Source organism: Peromyscus leucopus, chromosome 1 (genome assembly GCF_004664715.2).
Source record: "Peromyscus leucopus breed LL Stock chromosome 1, UCI_PerLeu_2.1, whole genome shotgun sequence".
Classification (NCBI taxonomy): Eukaryota; Metazoa; Chordata; class Mammalia; order Rodentia; family Cricetidae; genus Peromyscus; species Peromyscus leucopus.
The window spans coordinates 57,565,564-57,582,260 of NC_051063.1; the positions used below are offsets into that span (position 1 = coordinate 57,565,564).

The following is a 16,697-nucleotide window of genomic DNA, read 5'->3' on the forward strand; positions in this document are numbered from 1 at the left end:
GTGGGGCCAGTACTCCACTCACTTCCCCATTTCATACAGTTCATGATCTCCTGATGAGGAACCAACAGTTCCACCTACAATTAAGAAGGGTCGCCGGACGATGGTGGCACACATCTTTAATCCCAGCACTTGGGAGGCAGAGGCAGAGGATCTCTGTGAGTTCGAGGCCATCCTGGTCTACCAAGCGAGTTCCAGGACAGGCTCCAAAGCTACACAGAGAAACCCAGTCTCAAAAAAAACAAACAAAACAAAAAGGTCTTCCCACATCAGTTAACGTGATCAGGATAATCACTGTCTGTCCAGAGGCCTTCCGTCCAGGTTTTTCTAAATTTTGTCAAGGTGACAATTAACATTAATGGTCACCATCACATACCCTTGATCTCAGATAGCCAAGAGTGTTAGAAAGAAATCTGTAGCATTTATAAGCCTCTTATAAGTCTATGAAAGTTTTTGTAGTGGCCGAGCAACTGAGACTGGAAATACAAACTGCATGATGGGTTCTTAGTATGTGTTAGTTCCCTGTATTCCTTTGGGGTTATATGGTGACCAGGTTGGGAGCAGATCACAGACTCCCTATTTGTCGCTGCTGCCTTTTCCCCAAGACAAGCTTTGGCTGCTAGGGAACTCTGTGTAGATGAGGCTGGTCTTGAACTCACAGAGCTTCACCTGCCTCTGCTTCCCATGCCTGGCTGTTCCTTCATTTTTATATGCTTTTTTTCTTAAAAGATAATATAACAGAGTGAATTCCAGGAAAGGCGCAAAGCTACACAAATAAACCCTGTCTCAAAGAAACAAAACAAAACAAAAAAGATAATATAACACATAGAAAAATTTAAATGCGCTGGGCGGTGGTGGCGCACACCTTTAGTCCCAGCACTCGGAGGCAGAGCCAGGTGGATCTCTGTGAGTTCAAGGCCAGCCTGGGCTACCAAGTGAGTTCCAGGAAAGGCGCAAAGCTACACAGAGAAACCCTGTCTCAAAAAAAGATTAGAAAGAAAGAAAGAAAGAAAGAAGGAAGGAAGGAAGGAAGGAAGGAAGGAAGGAAGGAAGGAAGGAAGGAAAGAAAGAAAGAAAGAAAGAAAGAAAGAAAGAAAGAAAGAAAGAAAGAAAGAAAGAAAGAAAGAAAGAAAGAAAGAGAGAGAAAAACTTAAGTGCTAATATCTATCACTATAATTTTAATTTTTGCACATTTCATATTCATAGTTAAAACCAAGGAACTATATTTTTGTATATAAAATGGCATTTTGCCAACTTCAAAAGGGTTATAATTTGCTTTGGTTAATAAATAGTATACTTGGGCTGGAGAGATGGCTCAGCGGTTAAGAACACTGGCTGCTCTTCCTGAGGTCCTGAGTTCAATTCCCAACAACCACATGGTGGCTCACAAACATCTGTAAAGAGATCTGGTGCCCTCTTCTGGCCTGCAGACAGAACACTGTATACATAATAAGTAAATCTAAAATAAATAAATAAATAGTATACTTTATTACTTAATCTAATAATCCAGTCTTCTAATTTTGGGCACTTAAGTTGATAGCATTTATTGCTGTATGTAAATAGTGCTTCAGTTAATCCTTTATGTGATATCTTGTTTTATCTAAAATTGTTTCCTAGATTAAGTGCTTTGAACTAATGGCACAAAGAATAATTCCTTTAGGCAGGCGGTGGTGGCGTACGCCTTTAATCCCAGCACTCGGGAGGCAGAGCCAGGCGGATCTCTGTGAGTTCGAGGCCAGCCTGGGCTACCAAGTGAGTCCCAGGAAAGGCGCAAAGCTACACAGAGAAACCCTGTCTCGGAAAACCGGGGGAAAAAAAAAAGAATAATTCCTTTATAAGCAGGTGCCTTTAGTCATGACTTCATCTTTGGGCATGTGGGTGATGGGGGAAGAAGTGGCCCTGACTTTGTCCTACCTGATCTTGAGTGGTTCACTTTTTTTAATTTCAATTTCTTGTCTATAAAATTAATGTGTTAGGGGCTGGGAGAAATGGCTCAGCTGTTATAAAAGAACTTGCTGTTCTTCCAGAGGACCCAAGTTTAATTCCAAGTACCCACATCAGGTGGCTCACAACCATCCCCAGGGGAATCAACGCCTCTTCTAGCCTCTGCAGGGTCCTGCACATACATGGCTTACAAACATGCAAGCACACATAAAGATACATTTTTTAATTAGTGTGGTTTCAGGTGATTCCTCATGTTCTTTAACTGATAGCCTACAGTCCTGTATTAAAGCATCAAAGGCAAGTCCATATGCCCTGGATACAGACTGTGTTCTCTGGTTCTCTTCTCTCCAGAAGGCTTGTCTTCCGAGGAAGACTTCCTACCTCTTCCTCAGCCTTACTGAGGAACTCCACAGCCTCAGTGGAATCACTGCTTTCTCAATCATCTTATGGAAGAGAATCTCTCACAACCCAGTCATGAGACAGAGGGATCTCTGGGATATTTATCTGCTGTAGACAGAGATCTTGGTTGAAGGATCTTGCTTAGGTGGGAGGACATATGGAAGCCACATACCAAGTATCTCGGGCCCTTCTCTGCCTCTCCATGCTCCCGTAGAGACAGAGCTGTAAATACAGAGAGCGCCGATCCCTTGCCTTCCTCGGCCTCTGCAGTGCCTCCCCTTTGGTTTCCAGTCGTGAATCCAGCACCTTCTATTTCTCGTGCATTTCAGGCAGCTGACACACAGGAATTCGGGACCAAACTGCACAGGATCTTTTACGATGCCACCCAGCACAGACTTCGGTCCCACTGCTCATGTGACACAGAGCAGGTAAGTGTGAAGATAATACTCGTATTCTAGTGGAGATCTCCCATTTTGATGTGGGGACCCTTAGTTCAGGGTAGATGAGTACAAATACTTCAGATCACATGGCTGGCCTTTTAGCAAAGATGCCTTAGCCCAGAGAAACATTCCAGAACCAAGTGCTTTGTAGAAGCCGAGAGCATGGAGGACACTGAGTTCCATTTCTACCACTGAAATGTTGGTGTCGTTAGAGATTTAACCTTTGTGAGCTTTGGTTTCTACGTCAGTAAAATGATAATAACGCATACCTGAAATCACTGTTGTGAAGTTTTGTTTAATAAAAATCTAATAAAAATCTACCTTTAAGCCAGGCGGTGGTGGCGCACGCCTTTAATCCCAGCACTCGGGAGGCAAAGGCAGGCGGATCTCTGTGAGTTTGAGGCCAGCCTGGGCTACCAAGTGAGTTCCAGGACAGGCGCAAAGCTACACAGAGAAACCCTGCCTCGAAAAACCAAAAAAAAAAAAAAATCTACCTTCTACGGTTCTCCTTTCTGTGTGCCAGAGGTCTAGAGCAGTTGAAGTTTCTACTCTCAAGGAGGTGCGAGAACTCCAGCACCTTTGGTGACAATGTCCTCTAACAAGGAGAGATCCTAGCTAGAAAACTCTGTGTGCCTTCATTCCAGGTGTAGCTGGTAACAAATTGTTCAACTAAAGCCCACCTTTCTGGCTCGCCCTCCCTCCCTCCCCTCCCTTTTGGTTTTTCAGAACAGGTTTTTCTGTGTAGCCCTGGCTGTTCTGGAACTCCCTCTGTAGACCAGGCTAGACTTGAACTTAGAGAGCTGCCTCCTGGGATTAAAGGTGTGCGCCATCACACCTGGAGCTGGGGTTTTTTGTTTGTTTGTTTGTTTTGTTTTGTATTTTGAGATAAGGGTTTCTCTGTGGAACAGCTCTGGCTGTCCTGGAACTCACTCTGTAGACCAGGCTGGCCTCGAACTCACAGAGATCCTCCTGCCTCTGCTCCCGAGTGCTGGGATTAAAGGTGTGTGCCACCACTGCCAGGCTTCTCTTGACTTTTTTAAAAACTAAAATATAAGTTGAATAAGCAAAAGAGACTAAAAATTAAATCATTACGCTGTCATTTCTGGGAGGGAGGGAGGGAGGGAGGGAGGGAGGGAGGGAGGGAGGGAGGGAGGAGGAGGGATTGTCAAGATGGCTCCTTAACATCAGGCAATAAATGGAATGGTCATTTCTGAGAAATGGAAAGCAAAAAATTTTTGAGAACAGGGTCTTACTATATAGCCTTGGCTGGCCTGGCACTCTATGTTGATCAGGCTGATCTTGAATTCATAGAGATCTCTCTGACTCTGTTTCTTGAGTGCTGGGATTAAAGTTGTGTACCACTATATCCTATTGGGGAATTTTTTTTTCTGTTTTTTCTTAAGACAGAGTTTCTCTGTATAGCCCTGGCTGTTCAGGAGCTTGCTCTGTAGATCAGGCTGGCCGAACTCAGAGATCCACTTGCCTCTGCCTCGAGAGGCTGGGATTTAAGGCGTGCACCACCACTGTCCAGCTGGAAAAAAAAATGTTTTTTATTCAAACAAAATGATGATTACCCAGCATACCATCTAGAGAAGTGTATGGAGGCCATCAAGTAAGAGAGGCAGTCCAGGTAAAACTTAGCAGTCTGCCTGAGGTAAACAACAGGGCTGGAAACCCACAGGTACTGCCATAGTCCATTTGACATTGCTATGGCAAAATATTTAAGAATAGGTGCCTTAAAACTCTGGTGGTTAGAGAATATGGACAGCAAGGCCCTAGCATCTAATGAGAAAGGAAGCAAGAGAATTGGAGGAGTCGAGGTTTTCATCAGCTCTGACGAGAGTCCACCATGCCTACACACACATATACAACACATACGCATAGGCATGCACACACAGGAAAATATACACCACATTAACACAAAGTAGAGCTAGAGAGGCTATTGTCACTATCAGACAAAGTAAATTTCAGAGCAGAAAATATTATGTGGGATAAATAGGGTCCTTTCCGTGTCAGCAAGATGGCTCAGATTCTTGCTGAGAAAGTCTGGAGAGCTGAGTGATTCCCAGAGCCCATGTAAAGAGTCCTATGTGGTAGTGCATCTGGGATCTCAGCACTCCTATGGCAAGCTGGGAGGTACAGGCGGGAGAATCGGCTAGGAGCTTGTGGTTCAGCTAGCCTGGAGTAGGACACAGCGGAGCAGAAACAGCAAGAGAGAGGCCCTGCCTCCAAAACAAGTCGGAAGGAGAGAACTCCCCACAAGGGAGGCCTCCACATTCATGCTGTGGCATGCATGTGCTCACACTCACATCACACACACATTCATAAAGAGGGTCATTTCATACAGATGAAATGTTAGTCCTGAAGACAAACTGTAGATGCTACTCAACTTACAGTTGGATTACATTGTAATGACCCATCCTAAATTAAAATCATCAGAAGTAAAATTTCATTTAATACAGCTGACTGTCATAACCCGTCTAACTTAAATGTGTTCAGACACTTACAACAGCTTTCATCTGGGAAAAGCCATCTAAACACAAGGCCAATTTTACACAATAGCTCATGGAATATACTAAATGCTATATACTGAAAGGGGGGCAGGAAGTGGTGGCGCACGCCTTTAATTCCAGCACTCAGGAGGCTGAGGCAGGTGGGTCTCTGAGTTCGAGGCCAGCCTGGGCTACAGAGTGAGTTCCAGGACAGCCAGAGATGCACAGAGAAACCCTGTCTTGAAAAACAAAAAAAGAAAGAAAAAGAAAAAGGAAAGAAGTGAGGCGGAGATCACAAGGCAGTCTGAAGGTGTTTCCCCACCATTGTGAAGCCCATGGCAAACCACCGTCACCCAGGGGCCTTCTGTAGTCCTAAACATGCACAGACCTTTTAAGAAGGCTTTAAAATACAAGAAACAAAATGAAGAAACTCTAAGTACAAAGAAGCTAAATCAAGCTATGCTTGGAGATTTTGACATACTTTTCTCAATAATTGATAGGACGGCCAGACAGGAATCAGTAAGTCTGTATAAGACTTTAATAGTGCTATCAATCAATTTGACCTAATTGATGTTCATAAAAAACATTGTCCAACCATGGAAGAATACAGTTCTTTTCATGTACATAGGATACATTCAGCAGGATACAGCATATTCTAGCAATTAGGTATTTCTAAATCAGAACAGTGCATATTCCAGCCATTACATACTTCTGTATCAGATAAGATCATATTCCCAGTCTTTAGATATCAAAACCAGAAGACCATATTCCCAGCCATTAGATATCTCTCGATATAAATGTATTTAAAATCATACAAACGTTTTATATTTTTATTCCGTCTATTTATTTGTGTGATGTATGTATGCTGCGGTGCATGTGTGGAGATCAGGGGACAACCTGCAGAAGCTGTTCCTCTGTCCACCATGTGTGTTTCAGGGACTGAACTCAGGTAGTCAGGCTTGGCAGCAAGTACCTTTTACCCAGTGAACCATCTTGCTCTGAAGTTTGTGGTATGTGTGTGTTAGCACTTATTTGTGACATTTGCCATAGTGCATATGTAGAAATCAGAGAGCTGACTTGCAGGAATCAGGGCCCTCCTACCACATGGGCTCCAGATAGGGAACTCAGGCTGCCAGGCCTAGTGGCAAGCTCTTGACCCTTTCAGCAACATCACCAGCCTCTAAGTATGTTTTGACCACATTAGAATTACTAAAATAAAACTATCAACAGAAAAATATCTAGAAGATTCTAAAGTGTTTGGGAAATAAATGATACATGAGATAAAACATGAAGAAAAAAAAAGTTAGAAGTATTTTAATTAAGTGAAATGCAAATGATCGGAACTAACGGACTACAGCTAATGTAATATATAGAAGGAAAGAACAATCTCAGCCCAGCAACCCTGCCTTCCAATGCTGTTAACTAGACTAGGAAGAAAAGGCTCACATTGGAGGAAATGAAATAATAAAGAGCCAAGTGGAGATTAATATGAAATAAAAATAAAGAAAACCACTGAGACTAAAAGGTATACTGCACTGAGAATATTAATAAAGGTGTAACCAGGTAAACCAGAATAAAAAGAGAAGGCTCCATGTGTCATGCACACCAGTAATCCTAGTACTCAGGAGGGTGAGGCAGGAACACGGAGAGTCTAAGGCAGGCCTGGACCTATATAGTGAATTCAAGACCAAATTGAGCTGCATAGCAGAATGCCTTCTCTCGATTTTTTTTTTTAAACCATAAGATGCTACTATTAGAAATTAAGAGATATGGCATCTGTTATTTTTTTTAAATTGTCAGGAAGGAACAGCTATTTGGCAGTACATTTGACATCAAATGATGAAATGGCAATTCATTAAGCGTAAATACCCCTGTGACACAGGATAATCCTAAGGAAGAAATCATATTTCTAGTTAAAAAATAGCCATGGGCTCCAGAATATATTTTAAGAGTTCTAGTGAACACACACTTTAATAAAAGTGCCCATACAAAACACCCTAAACTGCAAATAAATACACAAGCTCATTATTAGTAGTATGAAAATTCAGATGAAAACCACAGATATTGAGACTAAGAAGACCACTAGGCATGGGGACATGCGCCTGTAGCTTCAGCTCTGGCAGCTGAGGTAGGATCATTTAACCTGGGCAGCATGGTGAAACCCTGTTTTTAGAACTGGCGATTTGGCAGTTTCTCTAGAAGTTACATACATACCCATCTGCCCTGGCTATCCCACTATGTCACAGTACCTGGTGCATCCATGTGCACAGTACCTTTGTTTGCTGGAACCCCAAGCTGGGAACGATCTTGTGTCTAGAGGTTTGGTGGCCAAAGCAGCCTGATGTGTATCTCCATGGTGGAGCACTGCTCAACCATACGGGAGAACTTAATTCACACGTGATCCCTTGGGGCTGGAGCTGCATGTGGTCCTGCCCTCTCCAAGAGGCTCTTACCTGCTGCGCTCTCTCCAGCCTCTCCTAATCTTCTGAAAGAACAGGGCTTTCAGCGTGCCCTCTGCAGTTTTCCTCCTCTGTACCTCCGTCTGCCTGGCTGCATGGGGAATGCAGGTGCTCGGGCATGGAGGATCTTGAGATTCTTGGATTTGCCCCCCTTCCCTTCAGTGGGCTCACAGCCCACACAGCATGCTCCCTTCACAACTTCCGTCATACCTGTCTGCAGCCCTCAGCTGGCTCACTGCAAAGCTCACTGGTTTTCACCATGTTGGAGAGCTAATGGCCGCACCTCAAGCATGTAAAAGCCCATAACTACTGTATTAGTTTCCTAGCAATGCTGTAAGACAGTACCAAAAACTTAAGACTTAACATCATTTACTCTGTCAGTTCTGGAAACCAGAAGTCCAAAATCAAGGTGTGAGCAGGGCTGTGCTTCCTTCAGAAGCACTGGAGAGAATCCTCTCTCTGGTTCCTAGTTTGTGGCTTACATTAACTCCAGTTTCTGCCTCCATCTTTCACCGAGCCTTTCCCTACCCAACTGTTTCTCAGCTTTAGGAGGGCCTGCCCTGAATCCAGCATGCAGTGTGGTCCTATCTCTGAATCCTTAATTATATCTGTCAAGACCCTTTTTCCAATAATCTCACATTCACAGGCACCTGGTGTTAGGCCGTGGACATGCGGGAAGGGCACAATCCAGGTCACTGCGACCAGGCACATTTTGAGAATACAGCATGAGCCATCATCAGCACCCCGAAAGACCCCTCAGGGTCTAGGAGTGTGTCTGCTTCTGAAGAGCTTCTGCGTGGACCTCTCTGACATCCCAGTGAGATCTCAAAGAATCTATCTGACCTCTTTACCCTGTCTGGCTCTAGTGATGGCCTGTCGCCTTCAGGGCCATCCACAGCCCACTTAGCTTGGCAGATGGCTGGGGAACTCAAGGATCTTGAAGAAAGGAGCATTTACAGGGTACCTAGTCTGTATTTCCACTTCAGTCTCCACAAAGATGTTCTGAGTTGGGTCTTTGTTTTCCATCTTATAGATAACGTAACTGTAAAACTTAAAACTTGCCAGTCACACAGCCAGTGGGCGGGGCTTCCAAGCCTGGTCATTGTGCCTTTGTAGGACTGAGTGGCAAGTCCAGGGAAGAGCACACCTAGATCCTGTCATGACTCCTTCCCTGGAGCACCAGCCTCTTTGTGATCACTCACTGCTGGCACAACAGTGGCACCCAGTGGCTCCAGCCATAAACTACACGGTCTAGGTCAAATTCCTTCACTTGTGGGCCAGCACTGTTTCCATGGTAACCAGCCAACTCACCTAATATAGAACTCACCCGTCTACAGTTTAAGGAGAAGTAGGCAGTTCTCTAAGGGAAGGTGCTTTCTAGAGTGCAGACTAGAATTGAATGCTCCAGTGTTAAATCGAGGAGCTCTATTTTGAGGACTAGTCTGCCTCTCGGGGCTCAGACATTGACGGGTATGCAAGGCTCTCACAGTGCTACCCACCTCAGGTGGGTAATCCCTCCGTAAGACCAGTTTCTAAAAGGAGAAAGACGTGTCTGCTACACAAGGTTTCCCAGGCTAGAGCAAACTGCACTGTGTCTGGGGGCCATGTTTGTCCTTTGTATGTTCCTGGGAATGTAATTATACAAGTTAGAACTGGTATTAATAAATGTTGTAGGAGCTGGACAGTGGTGGCGCACACCTTTAATCCCAGCACTCGGGAGGCAGAGCCAGGCAGATCTCTGTGAGTTCGAGGCCAGCCTGGTCTACAGAGTGAGATCCAGGACAGGCACCAAAACTACACAGAGAAACCCTGTCCAAAAAAAAAAAAAAAAAAATTCAAATAAATAAATAAATAAACGATGTAGGCCAGCTATGGTAGCACATACCTCTAAGGATGTGTGCATCTGAGGATTTTTGGTATATGGGGGGGAGCGATTGTGGAACCCATTCCCAGAAATGATGAGCGGTGACTGTAACTAACTGCATAGCTTCTATAACATAAAACATTTTAGTGAGGATGCCAGGTATAGTAGTGCACGCTTTTTACCCCAGCACTTGGGAGACAGAGGCCAGCCTGGCCTACATAGTGAGTTCCATGACAGCCAGAGCTGTATGGTGAGACTGTTTCAAGGGGCAGGAAGGGAGGGAAGCAGTGTATTATAGAATGTACCTTATAGAATGTACCTTTCTGTGATGTAATTCTTAGCTAAGATTACCTTTTTGTTGTTGTTTTTTGAGATAGTTTCTCTGTGTAGCCCTGGCTGTCCTGGATCTCGCTCTGCAGACCAGGCTGGCCTTGAACTCAAGAGATCCGCCTGCCTCTGCCTCCCAGTGCTGGGATTAAAGGCATGCGCCACCACTGCCTGGCTAAGATTTTATCATTTTTAAAGCATGCAACTTTAAAAGTGCTGTGTCCCGGCTTCCACCGAGCTCCAGGACACCTCCATCCCACTGAAAACAAGCCTGTGCCCACTGACCTGCAGTTAGCCCAGCCTCTCCCGTTCTTGTTTTTCTTTTCACTCTCCCCATGGTGTTCTCTGAAGTAGGAATTGCAGGTGGGGCTTTTGCTGTTGCTTTGGAGGCAGGGTCTCTCGTGCATCTGAGACCTTTATCTTTCTGTGGCCTTTCTCTTCCTATATAGCGAGGATGATCTTGAACTCATTCTGCCTCCATCGCCTGTGTGCAGGGATTACGTGTGTGTGTGCTTTATGTAGTGCTGGGGTTGTACCTGGAGCTCTCATGCACTTTTTGAGCTACGTAAGGACTCGTTTATCATCTTTTTTTTTTCACTAACAAGAGTAACAAGAGTTTTATTAAGATGAAAGAGACAGACGAGTGCTCAGGCCTGCGGAGAGACACGTGTATGAAGAAGGAAAAGGCATTTTTTCATCGTTTTTAAAGATTTCTTTTAAATTATATATATATATATATATATTATATAATATATATAGAGAGAGAGAGAGAGAGAGAGAGAGAGAGAGAGACAGATGACCAGACATGCAAGGTCAGACCCTGTTTCTCCACCCCCCAAAAAAAATTTATTTTAAAATAGACATGGCCAAGCATTATGACATACGCCTTTAATCCCAGAAGCAAAGGCAGGAGGATCTCTATGAGTTCGAGCCTAGCCTGGTCTGCCCATCAAGTTCCTGACAGCCAGGACTACATAAAGAGGGGCTGGAGAAATGGCTGTGTGTAAGAGGGACCTTGCTGTTCTTGCAGCAGACTCAAGTTTGGGTTCCAGCACTCACATCAGAAGCTCACAAACATGTAACTCCAATTCCAGGGGCCCTGACGCCCTCTCTTGGCCTCTGACATATACATATGTCCACACGTAATTCACATAGGTACTCACAGATATGTAAAAATAAATCTTGAGTAGAAAGATGGACACATGCATGTAAAATGATGAACAGTGCCACACTTCAGAGCCTGAGACGAGGCAGACTGTAAGCAGGTATCTGAAGTTCAGGGAAGAACAGATATGCTGGGAATGGCTAGGGTGTGAGTTCCCAGGGGTCCACAGAAGCAGGACGCTTTGAAAGTTGGAGGTCAAGTAGAGACTGCTGAGTTAGGAGGAAGAGGGAGTTCCAGGAGAAGAACATCCTTATAAATCAATCAAGCCACCAGGCACACACGTCTCCTACGGCTCATTCAGACTTCTGTAAAACTCACTTGGAATTTCTAATTGTTAAAGCACTCGACTCCAGAGAAAAGGCATTCGGCCCAGAGTACCGAAGGCTGGCATGAGACTATCGGCCCGGAGTCCCTTGTAGGTAAGGCTCCAGGTTTTTGGGTGTGCCCTGGTCTGAAAGCAGAGAAGTAAAAACCATGCTTGGAGAGGGCCAACTATCCTGCTGCACTTTGGCTATGCCGCCACCTGCTGGGACGGGTTGGGTCTACGGCAGCAGCATGTGTTCCTACCTGAAGTCTGTGCGCTGTACTTAAAGAAAAGTGCATTTGTTGGCAGACATTGCCAGGGCCTGCTCAGGAGGAATGTGCCAAGGCAAAGACACTGTAAATTTGCACCTGAGTGGCTGGGGGTGTAGCTCAGTGGCAGAGTGCTTGCCTGTTTGACAAGACCTGAGTTTGATTCCTCTCCCCTTCCACAAGTGGACCTGTTATGGATAAGCTAACAGTAGTTCTCAACCTTCCTAAAGCTGCAATGCAACCCTCATGTTGTGACCCCCCCCCATAAAATTTTCATTGCTACTTCATAACTGTACTTTTGCTACTGTTATGAATCGTAATTAAATACCTGATATGCAACCCCTGTGACAGGGTGGTTCGACCCAAAGGGGTTGTAACCCACAGGTTGAGAATCACTGGGCTAAAGCATGTTGACTGTGTCTGTAATCCCAGCGCTTGAGAGATAGAAGCTGGGTGATCAGTTTAAGGCCAGCCTTGGTTACATGAGAGCCTGTTTAAATATCAACAACAAAAAGCTGCCTCTGTAGCAACTGCCTAGTACAATACCAGAGAGACTGAGGTGCTTTCTGCCCGAAGCAATCGGAGCTTGGAATTCATATTGCACAATCTGCAGAAAGTTGCAGATGCCCGCTATCAAGGTCCAGCTAAGAGGGGGAGGGGAAGCTAACGGAAGGCCGGGCGCTGAAAGATTTCATCTGGAAGGATGGAATGGGAGAGCTCATTTAGAACTATGTAGACTCTCTGTAGCACTAGCACAAAGCTGCAGGAGCAAGATGAAATGGACTTGTCTTCTCCTAGAGACCAGCGGGCAAGCAGAAAACAAGAAGCTCAAGAGAAGCCCCAACCAGGGCGGGGAAGAATCGCAAGCTCTGTGCCCCGCCAGGGATCTGAGCCCTCCAGAGTCCGCCACAGGCCACCACGAGCCCACCGTGGCCTCCCCAAATGCCAGAGGATCGCGGGCCCAAGCGGCCCCCGGCAGGGTCCCGGCGGCTGACGCAGCGAGCCCTGCCGGCGGCCTGGAGGTAGTATGGCGAGCGCGGGGTGGGTGCGGGCCTGGGCTGCTGCCGCTGGGTCCTCACCACTGTCTCCTCTGCTCCCGCAGGACTTGTGGCTGCAGGAGGTCTCCAATCTGTCCGAGTGGCTGAGTCCGGGGCGCAGGTTCTAATCGCCCGCTACTGAGGATCCCAGCGGGCCAGAGAAGCCCGGGACACGTGTGTCATGTCTTCTGGGGTTCAATAAAACTGCTGCAAGCACAGCCTATCGACTACAGTGCAAAGGGAGGGGCGCCCCAGGGGCGCCGGCCGCTCGCGCCGCCGCCTGACGTCATCCACGCAGCGCGTCACTGCTGTGCGCCACGGGTCCGGGCGTGATGGCGGCGCTGGGCGGGGACGGGCTGCGCCTACTGTCGGTGTCGCGGCCGGAGCGGCAGCCCGAGTCAGCCGCGCTGGGCCCGGGGCTGTGCTGCTGGGTGTCCGTGTTCTCCTGCTTCAGCCTCGCCTGCTCCTACGTGGGCAGCCTCTACGTGTGGAAGAGCGAGCTGCCCAGGTGCGGGGGCTGCGCGCGCGGCCGGAATCCGCGCCCCCGCGAGGCGGGGCTGTGGGCGGGGCTTGGGCCGGCGGGGGTGGGGCCGCATTAGCGAGGAGCTGCTCAAGGCCCCCTGGACTTACTGTTCCCTTCCTAGGGACCACCCTGCTGTCATCAAGCGGCGCTTCACCAGTGTCCTGGTGGTCTCCAGCCTGTCCCCTCTTTGCGTGCTGCTCTGGAGGGAACTCACTGGCATCCAGGTGCGAAGGAGGCGGGGCACGGCAATCAGGGAAAGACTCCAACGCTTTTTTGTGTGTGTGTGTGGGAGGGAACATCACTGATGCCCTTTTTCCTGTGGCTCAGCCAGGCACATCACTGCTCACCCTGATGGGCTTCAGGCTGGAGGGCATTTTCCCAGCAGCTCTGCTGCCCCTGCTGCTAACTATGGTGAGTCCTGCTTCGTTTTCCCTGTTGGTTGTCACTAGTGCAGTGCAATGCCCGTGTCCAGCCTTTGGCAGACGCACACAGGAATTAGGATGTGGCCCTTGAGCTCCCTGGTGTGCATGTCTGGGAAACCCGAGGTCTCATGAGGCTGACCAAGGGCACTGGTGTGAGCAAGGTCGTGGGATTGTGGTGAGTCATTCCTTTGATCTGTTTTTCTGCCCCCAGATCCTTTTCCTGGGTCCACTGATGCAGCTCTCTATGGATTGCCCGTGTGACCTGACAGATGGGCTGAAGGTTGTCCTGGGTGAGTCTTCAAGACTGAGAAAAAGGTAGGCACAGGCAGTCCAGGATACTGGGGAAAGGAGTCAGTGAGATGGTGTGATCTGGACTGAGGAGGTGAGATGTCACCTCTCCGGGTGTGTTTCTTCAGCAATAATCAAATTATAAATTTGATACTTAAGGAGGCCTCTCAGGACCCAGAACAGTACCTGATGTGGGTCAGACAGCGCCTTCCCCTGCTTTTCCATCCTTTGGCTTCCCTAAAGACTGGCCTTGGTTAAATTTTGGTGTCTCCAGAATTTACCATGACTCCCTCGTCTACTGTGGTCACTTATATCTGAAGACACTGTAATTAGGTCTGATAAGGTTTGCTCCCTCCCCCATTCTGATTCTCAGGATTCCTGACCTGAGTTTGGCCAGAATAAATCTGTGGGGAGGCCCCAGGGGGCGGGTCTCTGTTTTCAGTAACCAGGCACTCATTGCATTACTTATCCTGAATATTTGCCCTAGCCCCTCGTTCTTGGGCCCGCTGCCTCACAGACATGCGCTGGCTACGGAACCAAGTTATTGCACCCTTGACAGAGGAGCTGGTGTTCCGGGCTTGCATGCTGCCCATGTTAGCGCCATGCACAGGTCTGGGCCCCGCTGTGTTCACCTGCCCACTCTTTTTTGGAGTTGGTGAGTCTAACTGGTCCAGCAAAGATGTTCCCAGCATGAGGTCTAAAAATGGGGCTTGGGGTGAGGCCGGGAGCTAAATGGCTGGCCAGAGGAATACAGTGTGGTTTTCTTCTTCCTCCCAGCCCATTTCCATCACATCATTGAGCAGCTACGGTTCCGCCAGAGCAGTGTGGGGAGTATCTTCTTGTCTGCAGGTGAGCCTGGGAGCTTGCCCGGGACGGTTGGGGGCTGGGGTGTGATATCCCTGACAGGCACTCTGCAGAAAGGCCTGGAAGCACAGGGCTCCAAGGATTGGATGGGGACCACTGATCGTTGGAGGTGGGGTACAGAGGACAGCCATAGATGGTGGCCAGGCAGCCACTGCCGAGGGGAAAGGGTGGTCTCTGGCTATGGGATGTGCAGTACTGGGGCAGGGTGGGCATGCCTGTGTGGTCACTCTCGGCCTCCATCTCCAGCCTTCCAGTTCTCCTACACTGCTGTCTTTGGTGCTTACACGGCTTTCCTCTTCATCCGCACAGGTTGGTCCTCAGTTTTTCCTGGGTCTCCAGGGGCCCACAGATGTGGGTGGGAGAAGGGGAATACTGTGGATGTGATAAGTTTGTTCTGCCAGTCCTTGAGGCAGACTGAGCCAGGGCCCTCAGCCTTTCAGGTCTGAAGGTGGAAGCAGAGGTCATGACATGGGGGCACATGAATGTGTGGAGTGGGGTGTCACTGAGTCCTGTTTAGGGGACCAGGGTCACTCACTCCAGGCGGGGCCGCTTCCTACACCGCACGTCTCCATCTCCAGGACACCTGATAGGGCCGGTCCTCTGCCACTCCTTCTGTAACTACATGGGCTTCCCGGCCGTGTGCGCAGCCCTGGAGCATCCACACAAGTGGCCGCTGCTGGCAGGCTACGCTCTCGGTGTGGGACTCTTCCTGCTTCTGCTTCAACCCCTGACGGACCCCAGGCTCTATGGCAGCCTTCCCTCTGTCTGCTTTTGGAACGAACCGGCGGAGCCTCAGAGACCCTGCTGTGCTCCTGACCATCACTCTTGTGCATACTCCAGTGAACTCTTGACGGGCTCGCCAGCCCCTCCCTATCAAGAAATACTGCAGAGGAGGGGCTGGCTGGGGTCCCCGAGATCTCAGGAATTTTTGTAGGGGATTGAAGCCAGAGCTAGTTGAACCCCAGGGACCAAGAGAAAGGAGCAGATACCCAAAGGGTGCGGCTTCTCAAAGAGGGGCTGAGGAGCACCTGGACATGAGGGACAAGGACAGATCTAGGAGCACTCCCTCTTTGGACTGCTGCTTCTCTTAGCTCTCCCCTCAGCCCCTCCGAAAAGCTGCTCGGTGGGTTTATTTATAAAACCCCTCCTCCCAACTTCCCAGGGTTTTCTCACTGTCTTTTTGCATCAAGACTTTGTATTGGGATATTAAAGAGATTTAACTTGGGTAACATGGTCTTGAACCTTTGGGAATCCATGTTCTTGGATCTTGGTAAGGACCCAAGCCAACACTTGGGAGTGTGTACACCTCTCTCTTGGCTACCTCGAACACTGCTGACCTGGGCAGGTGAGCCTCGCAAGCAAGTCCCAACAGCAAAGGATAGGGCTGTGGTTCACTCTTCCGGAGCTGTGGCTCAGTTAGCAGGTACAGCTGGAAACCCATCTCTGTGGGGCCGGCACCTTCGCTGCCACAGCCCTGACCCCTGTGAGCTGGTGGAGGGTGGCTCCCAGGAGTAGAGGTCTCTGGTTCCACCTGGACTGCTGCCCCTCTGCCTCACCCAGGGAAAGGCCCCAGCCCTGAGAATGGCAAGGACTCCTTCAAGCAGCACAGCACCTCAGGGTTCTTTAGGACCCAGTCTTCTACCTGCTCACCACACTCTACAGTGGGGCTTGTTTTCCTGGCTAGCCCTTTCTTCCTTCTGCTTTCTTTTTTAATTTGTGAATATCATTTTAAGTCTCCCATGTCCAAGGTTGTTCTGAAACTTGTTTCCTGAAGCTGGTGACTGAGGAGAGAAGATGGACATGTAGTCATTCCCCAGTGATCCCCCCGCCCCCACCCCCCAGGGTGACTGTGACACAGCCACACTCCTACAGCTGTGAAGGGAAGTATCAGTCACACACCTGC

The 16,697-nt window shown here is 48.2% G+C and overlaps 2 protein-coding genes across 2 annotated transcripts in view; both read left to right on the forward strand.

Annotated features, from left to right (window-relative positions):
• The window catches only part of C1H11orf80 (chromosome 1 C11orf80 homolog), a 90,918-nt gene extending 74,895 nt beyond the window's left edge, over positions 1-16,023 (forward strand). Inside the window, 10 exon segments of the mRNA XM_028892785.2 lie at positions 2,670-2,768; positions 11,428-11,506; positions 12,459-13,205; positions 13,342-13,444; positions 13,552-13,631; positions 13,854-13,957; positions 14,418-14,585; positions 14,708-14,779; positions 15,041-15,103; positions 15,373-16,023. Of these exon segments, the coding sequence (XP_028748618.1) occupies positions 2,670-2,768; positions 11,428-11,506; positions 12,459-12,805 (525 nt within the window). The 3' untranslated portion in view covers positions 12,806-13,205; positions 13,342-13,444; positions 13,552-13,631; ... (3 more) ...; positions 15,041-15,103; positions 15,373-16,023.
• On the forward strand, positions 12,992-15,610 carry Rce1 (Ras converting CAAX endopeptidase 1). The gene is given in 9 exon segments (XM_028892795.2): positions 12,992-13,205; positions 13,342-13,444; positions 13,548-13,631; positions 13,854-13,932; positions 14,418-14,585; positions 14,708-14,779; positions 15,041-15,103; positions 15,373-15,552; positions 15,555-15,610. Coding segments are annotated over 9 exon segments (981 nt in total). The 5' UTR covers positions 12,992-13,029.
• Positions 16,024-16,697: the final 674 nt, after the last annotated feature.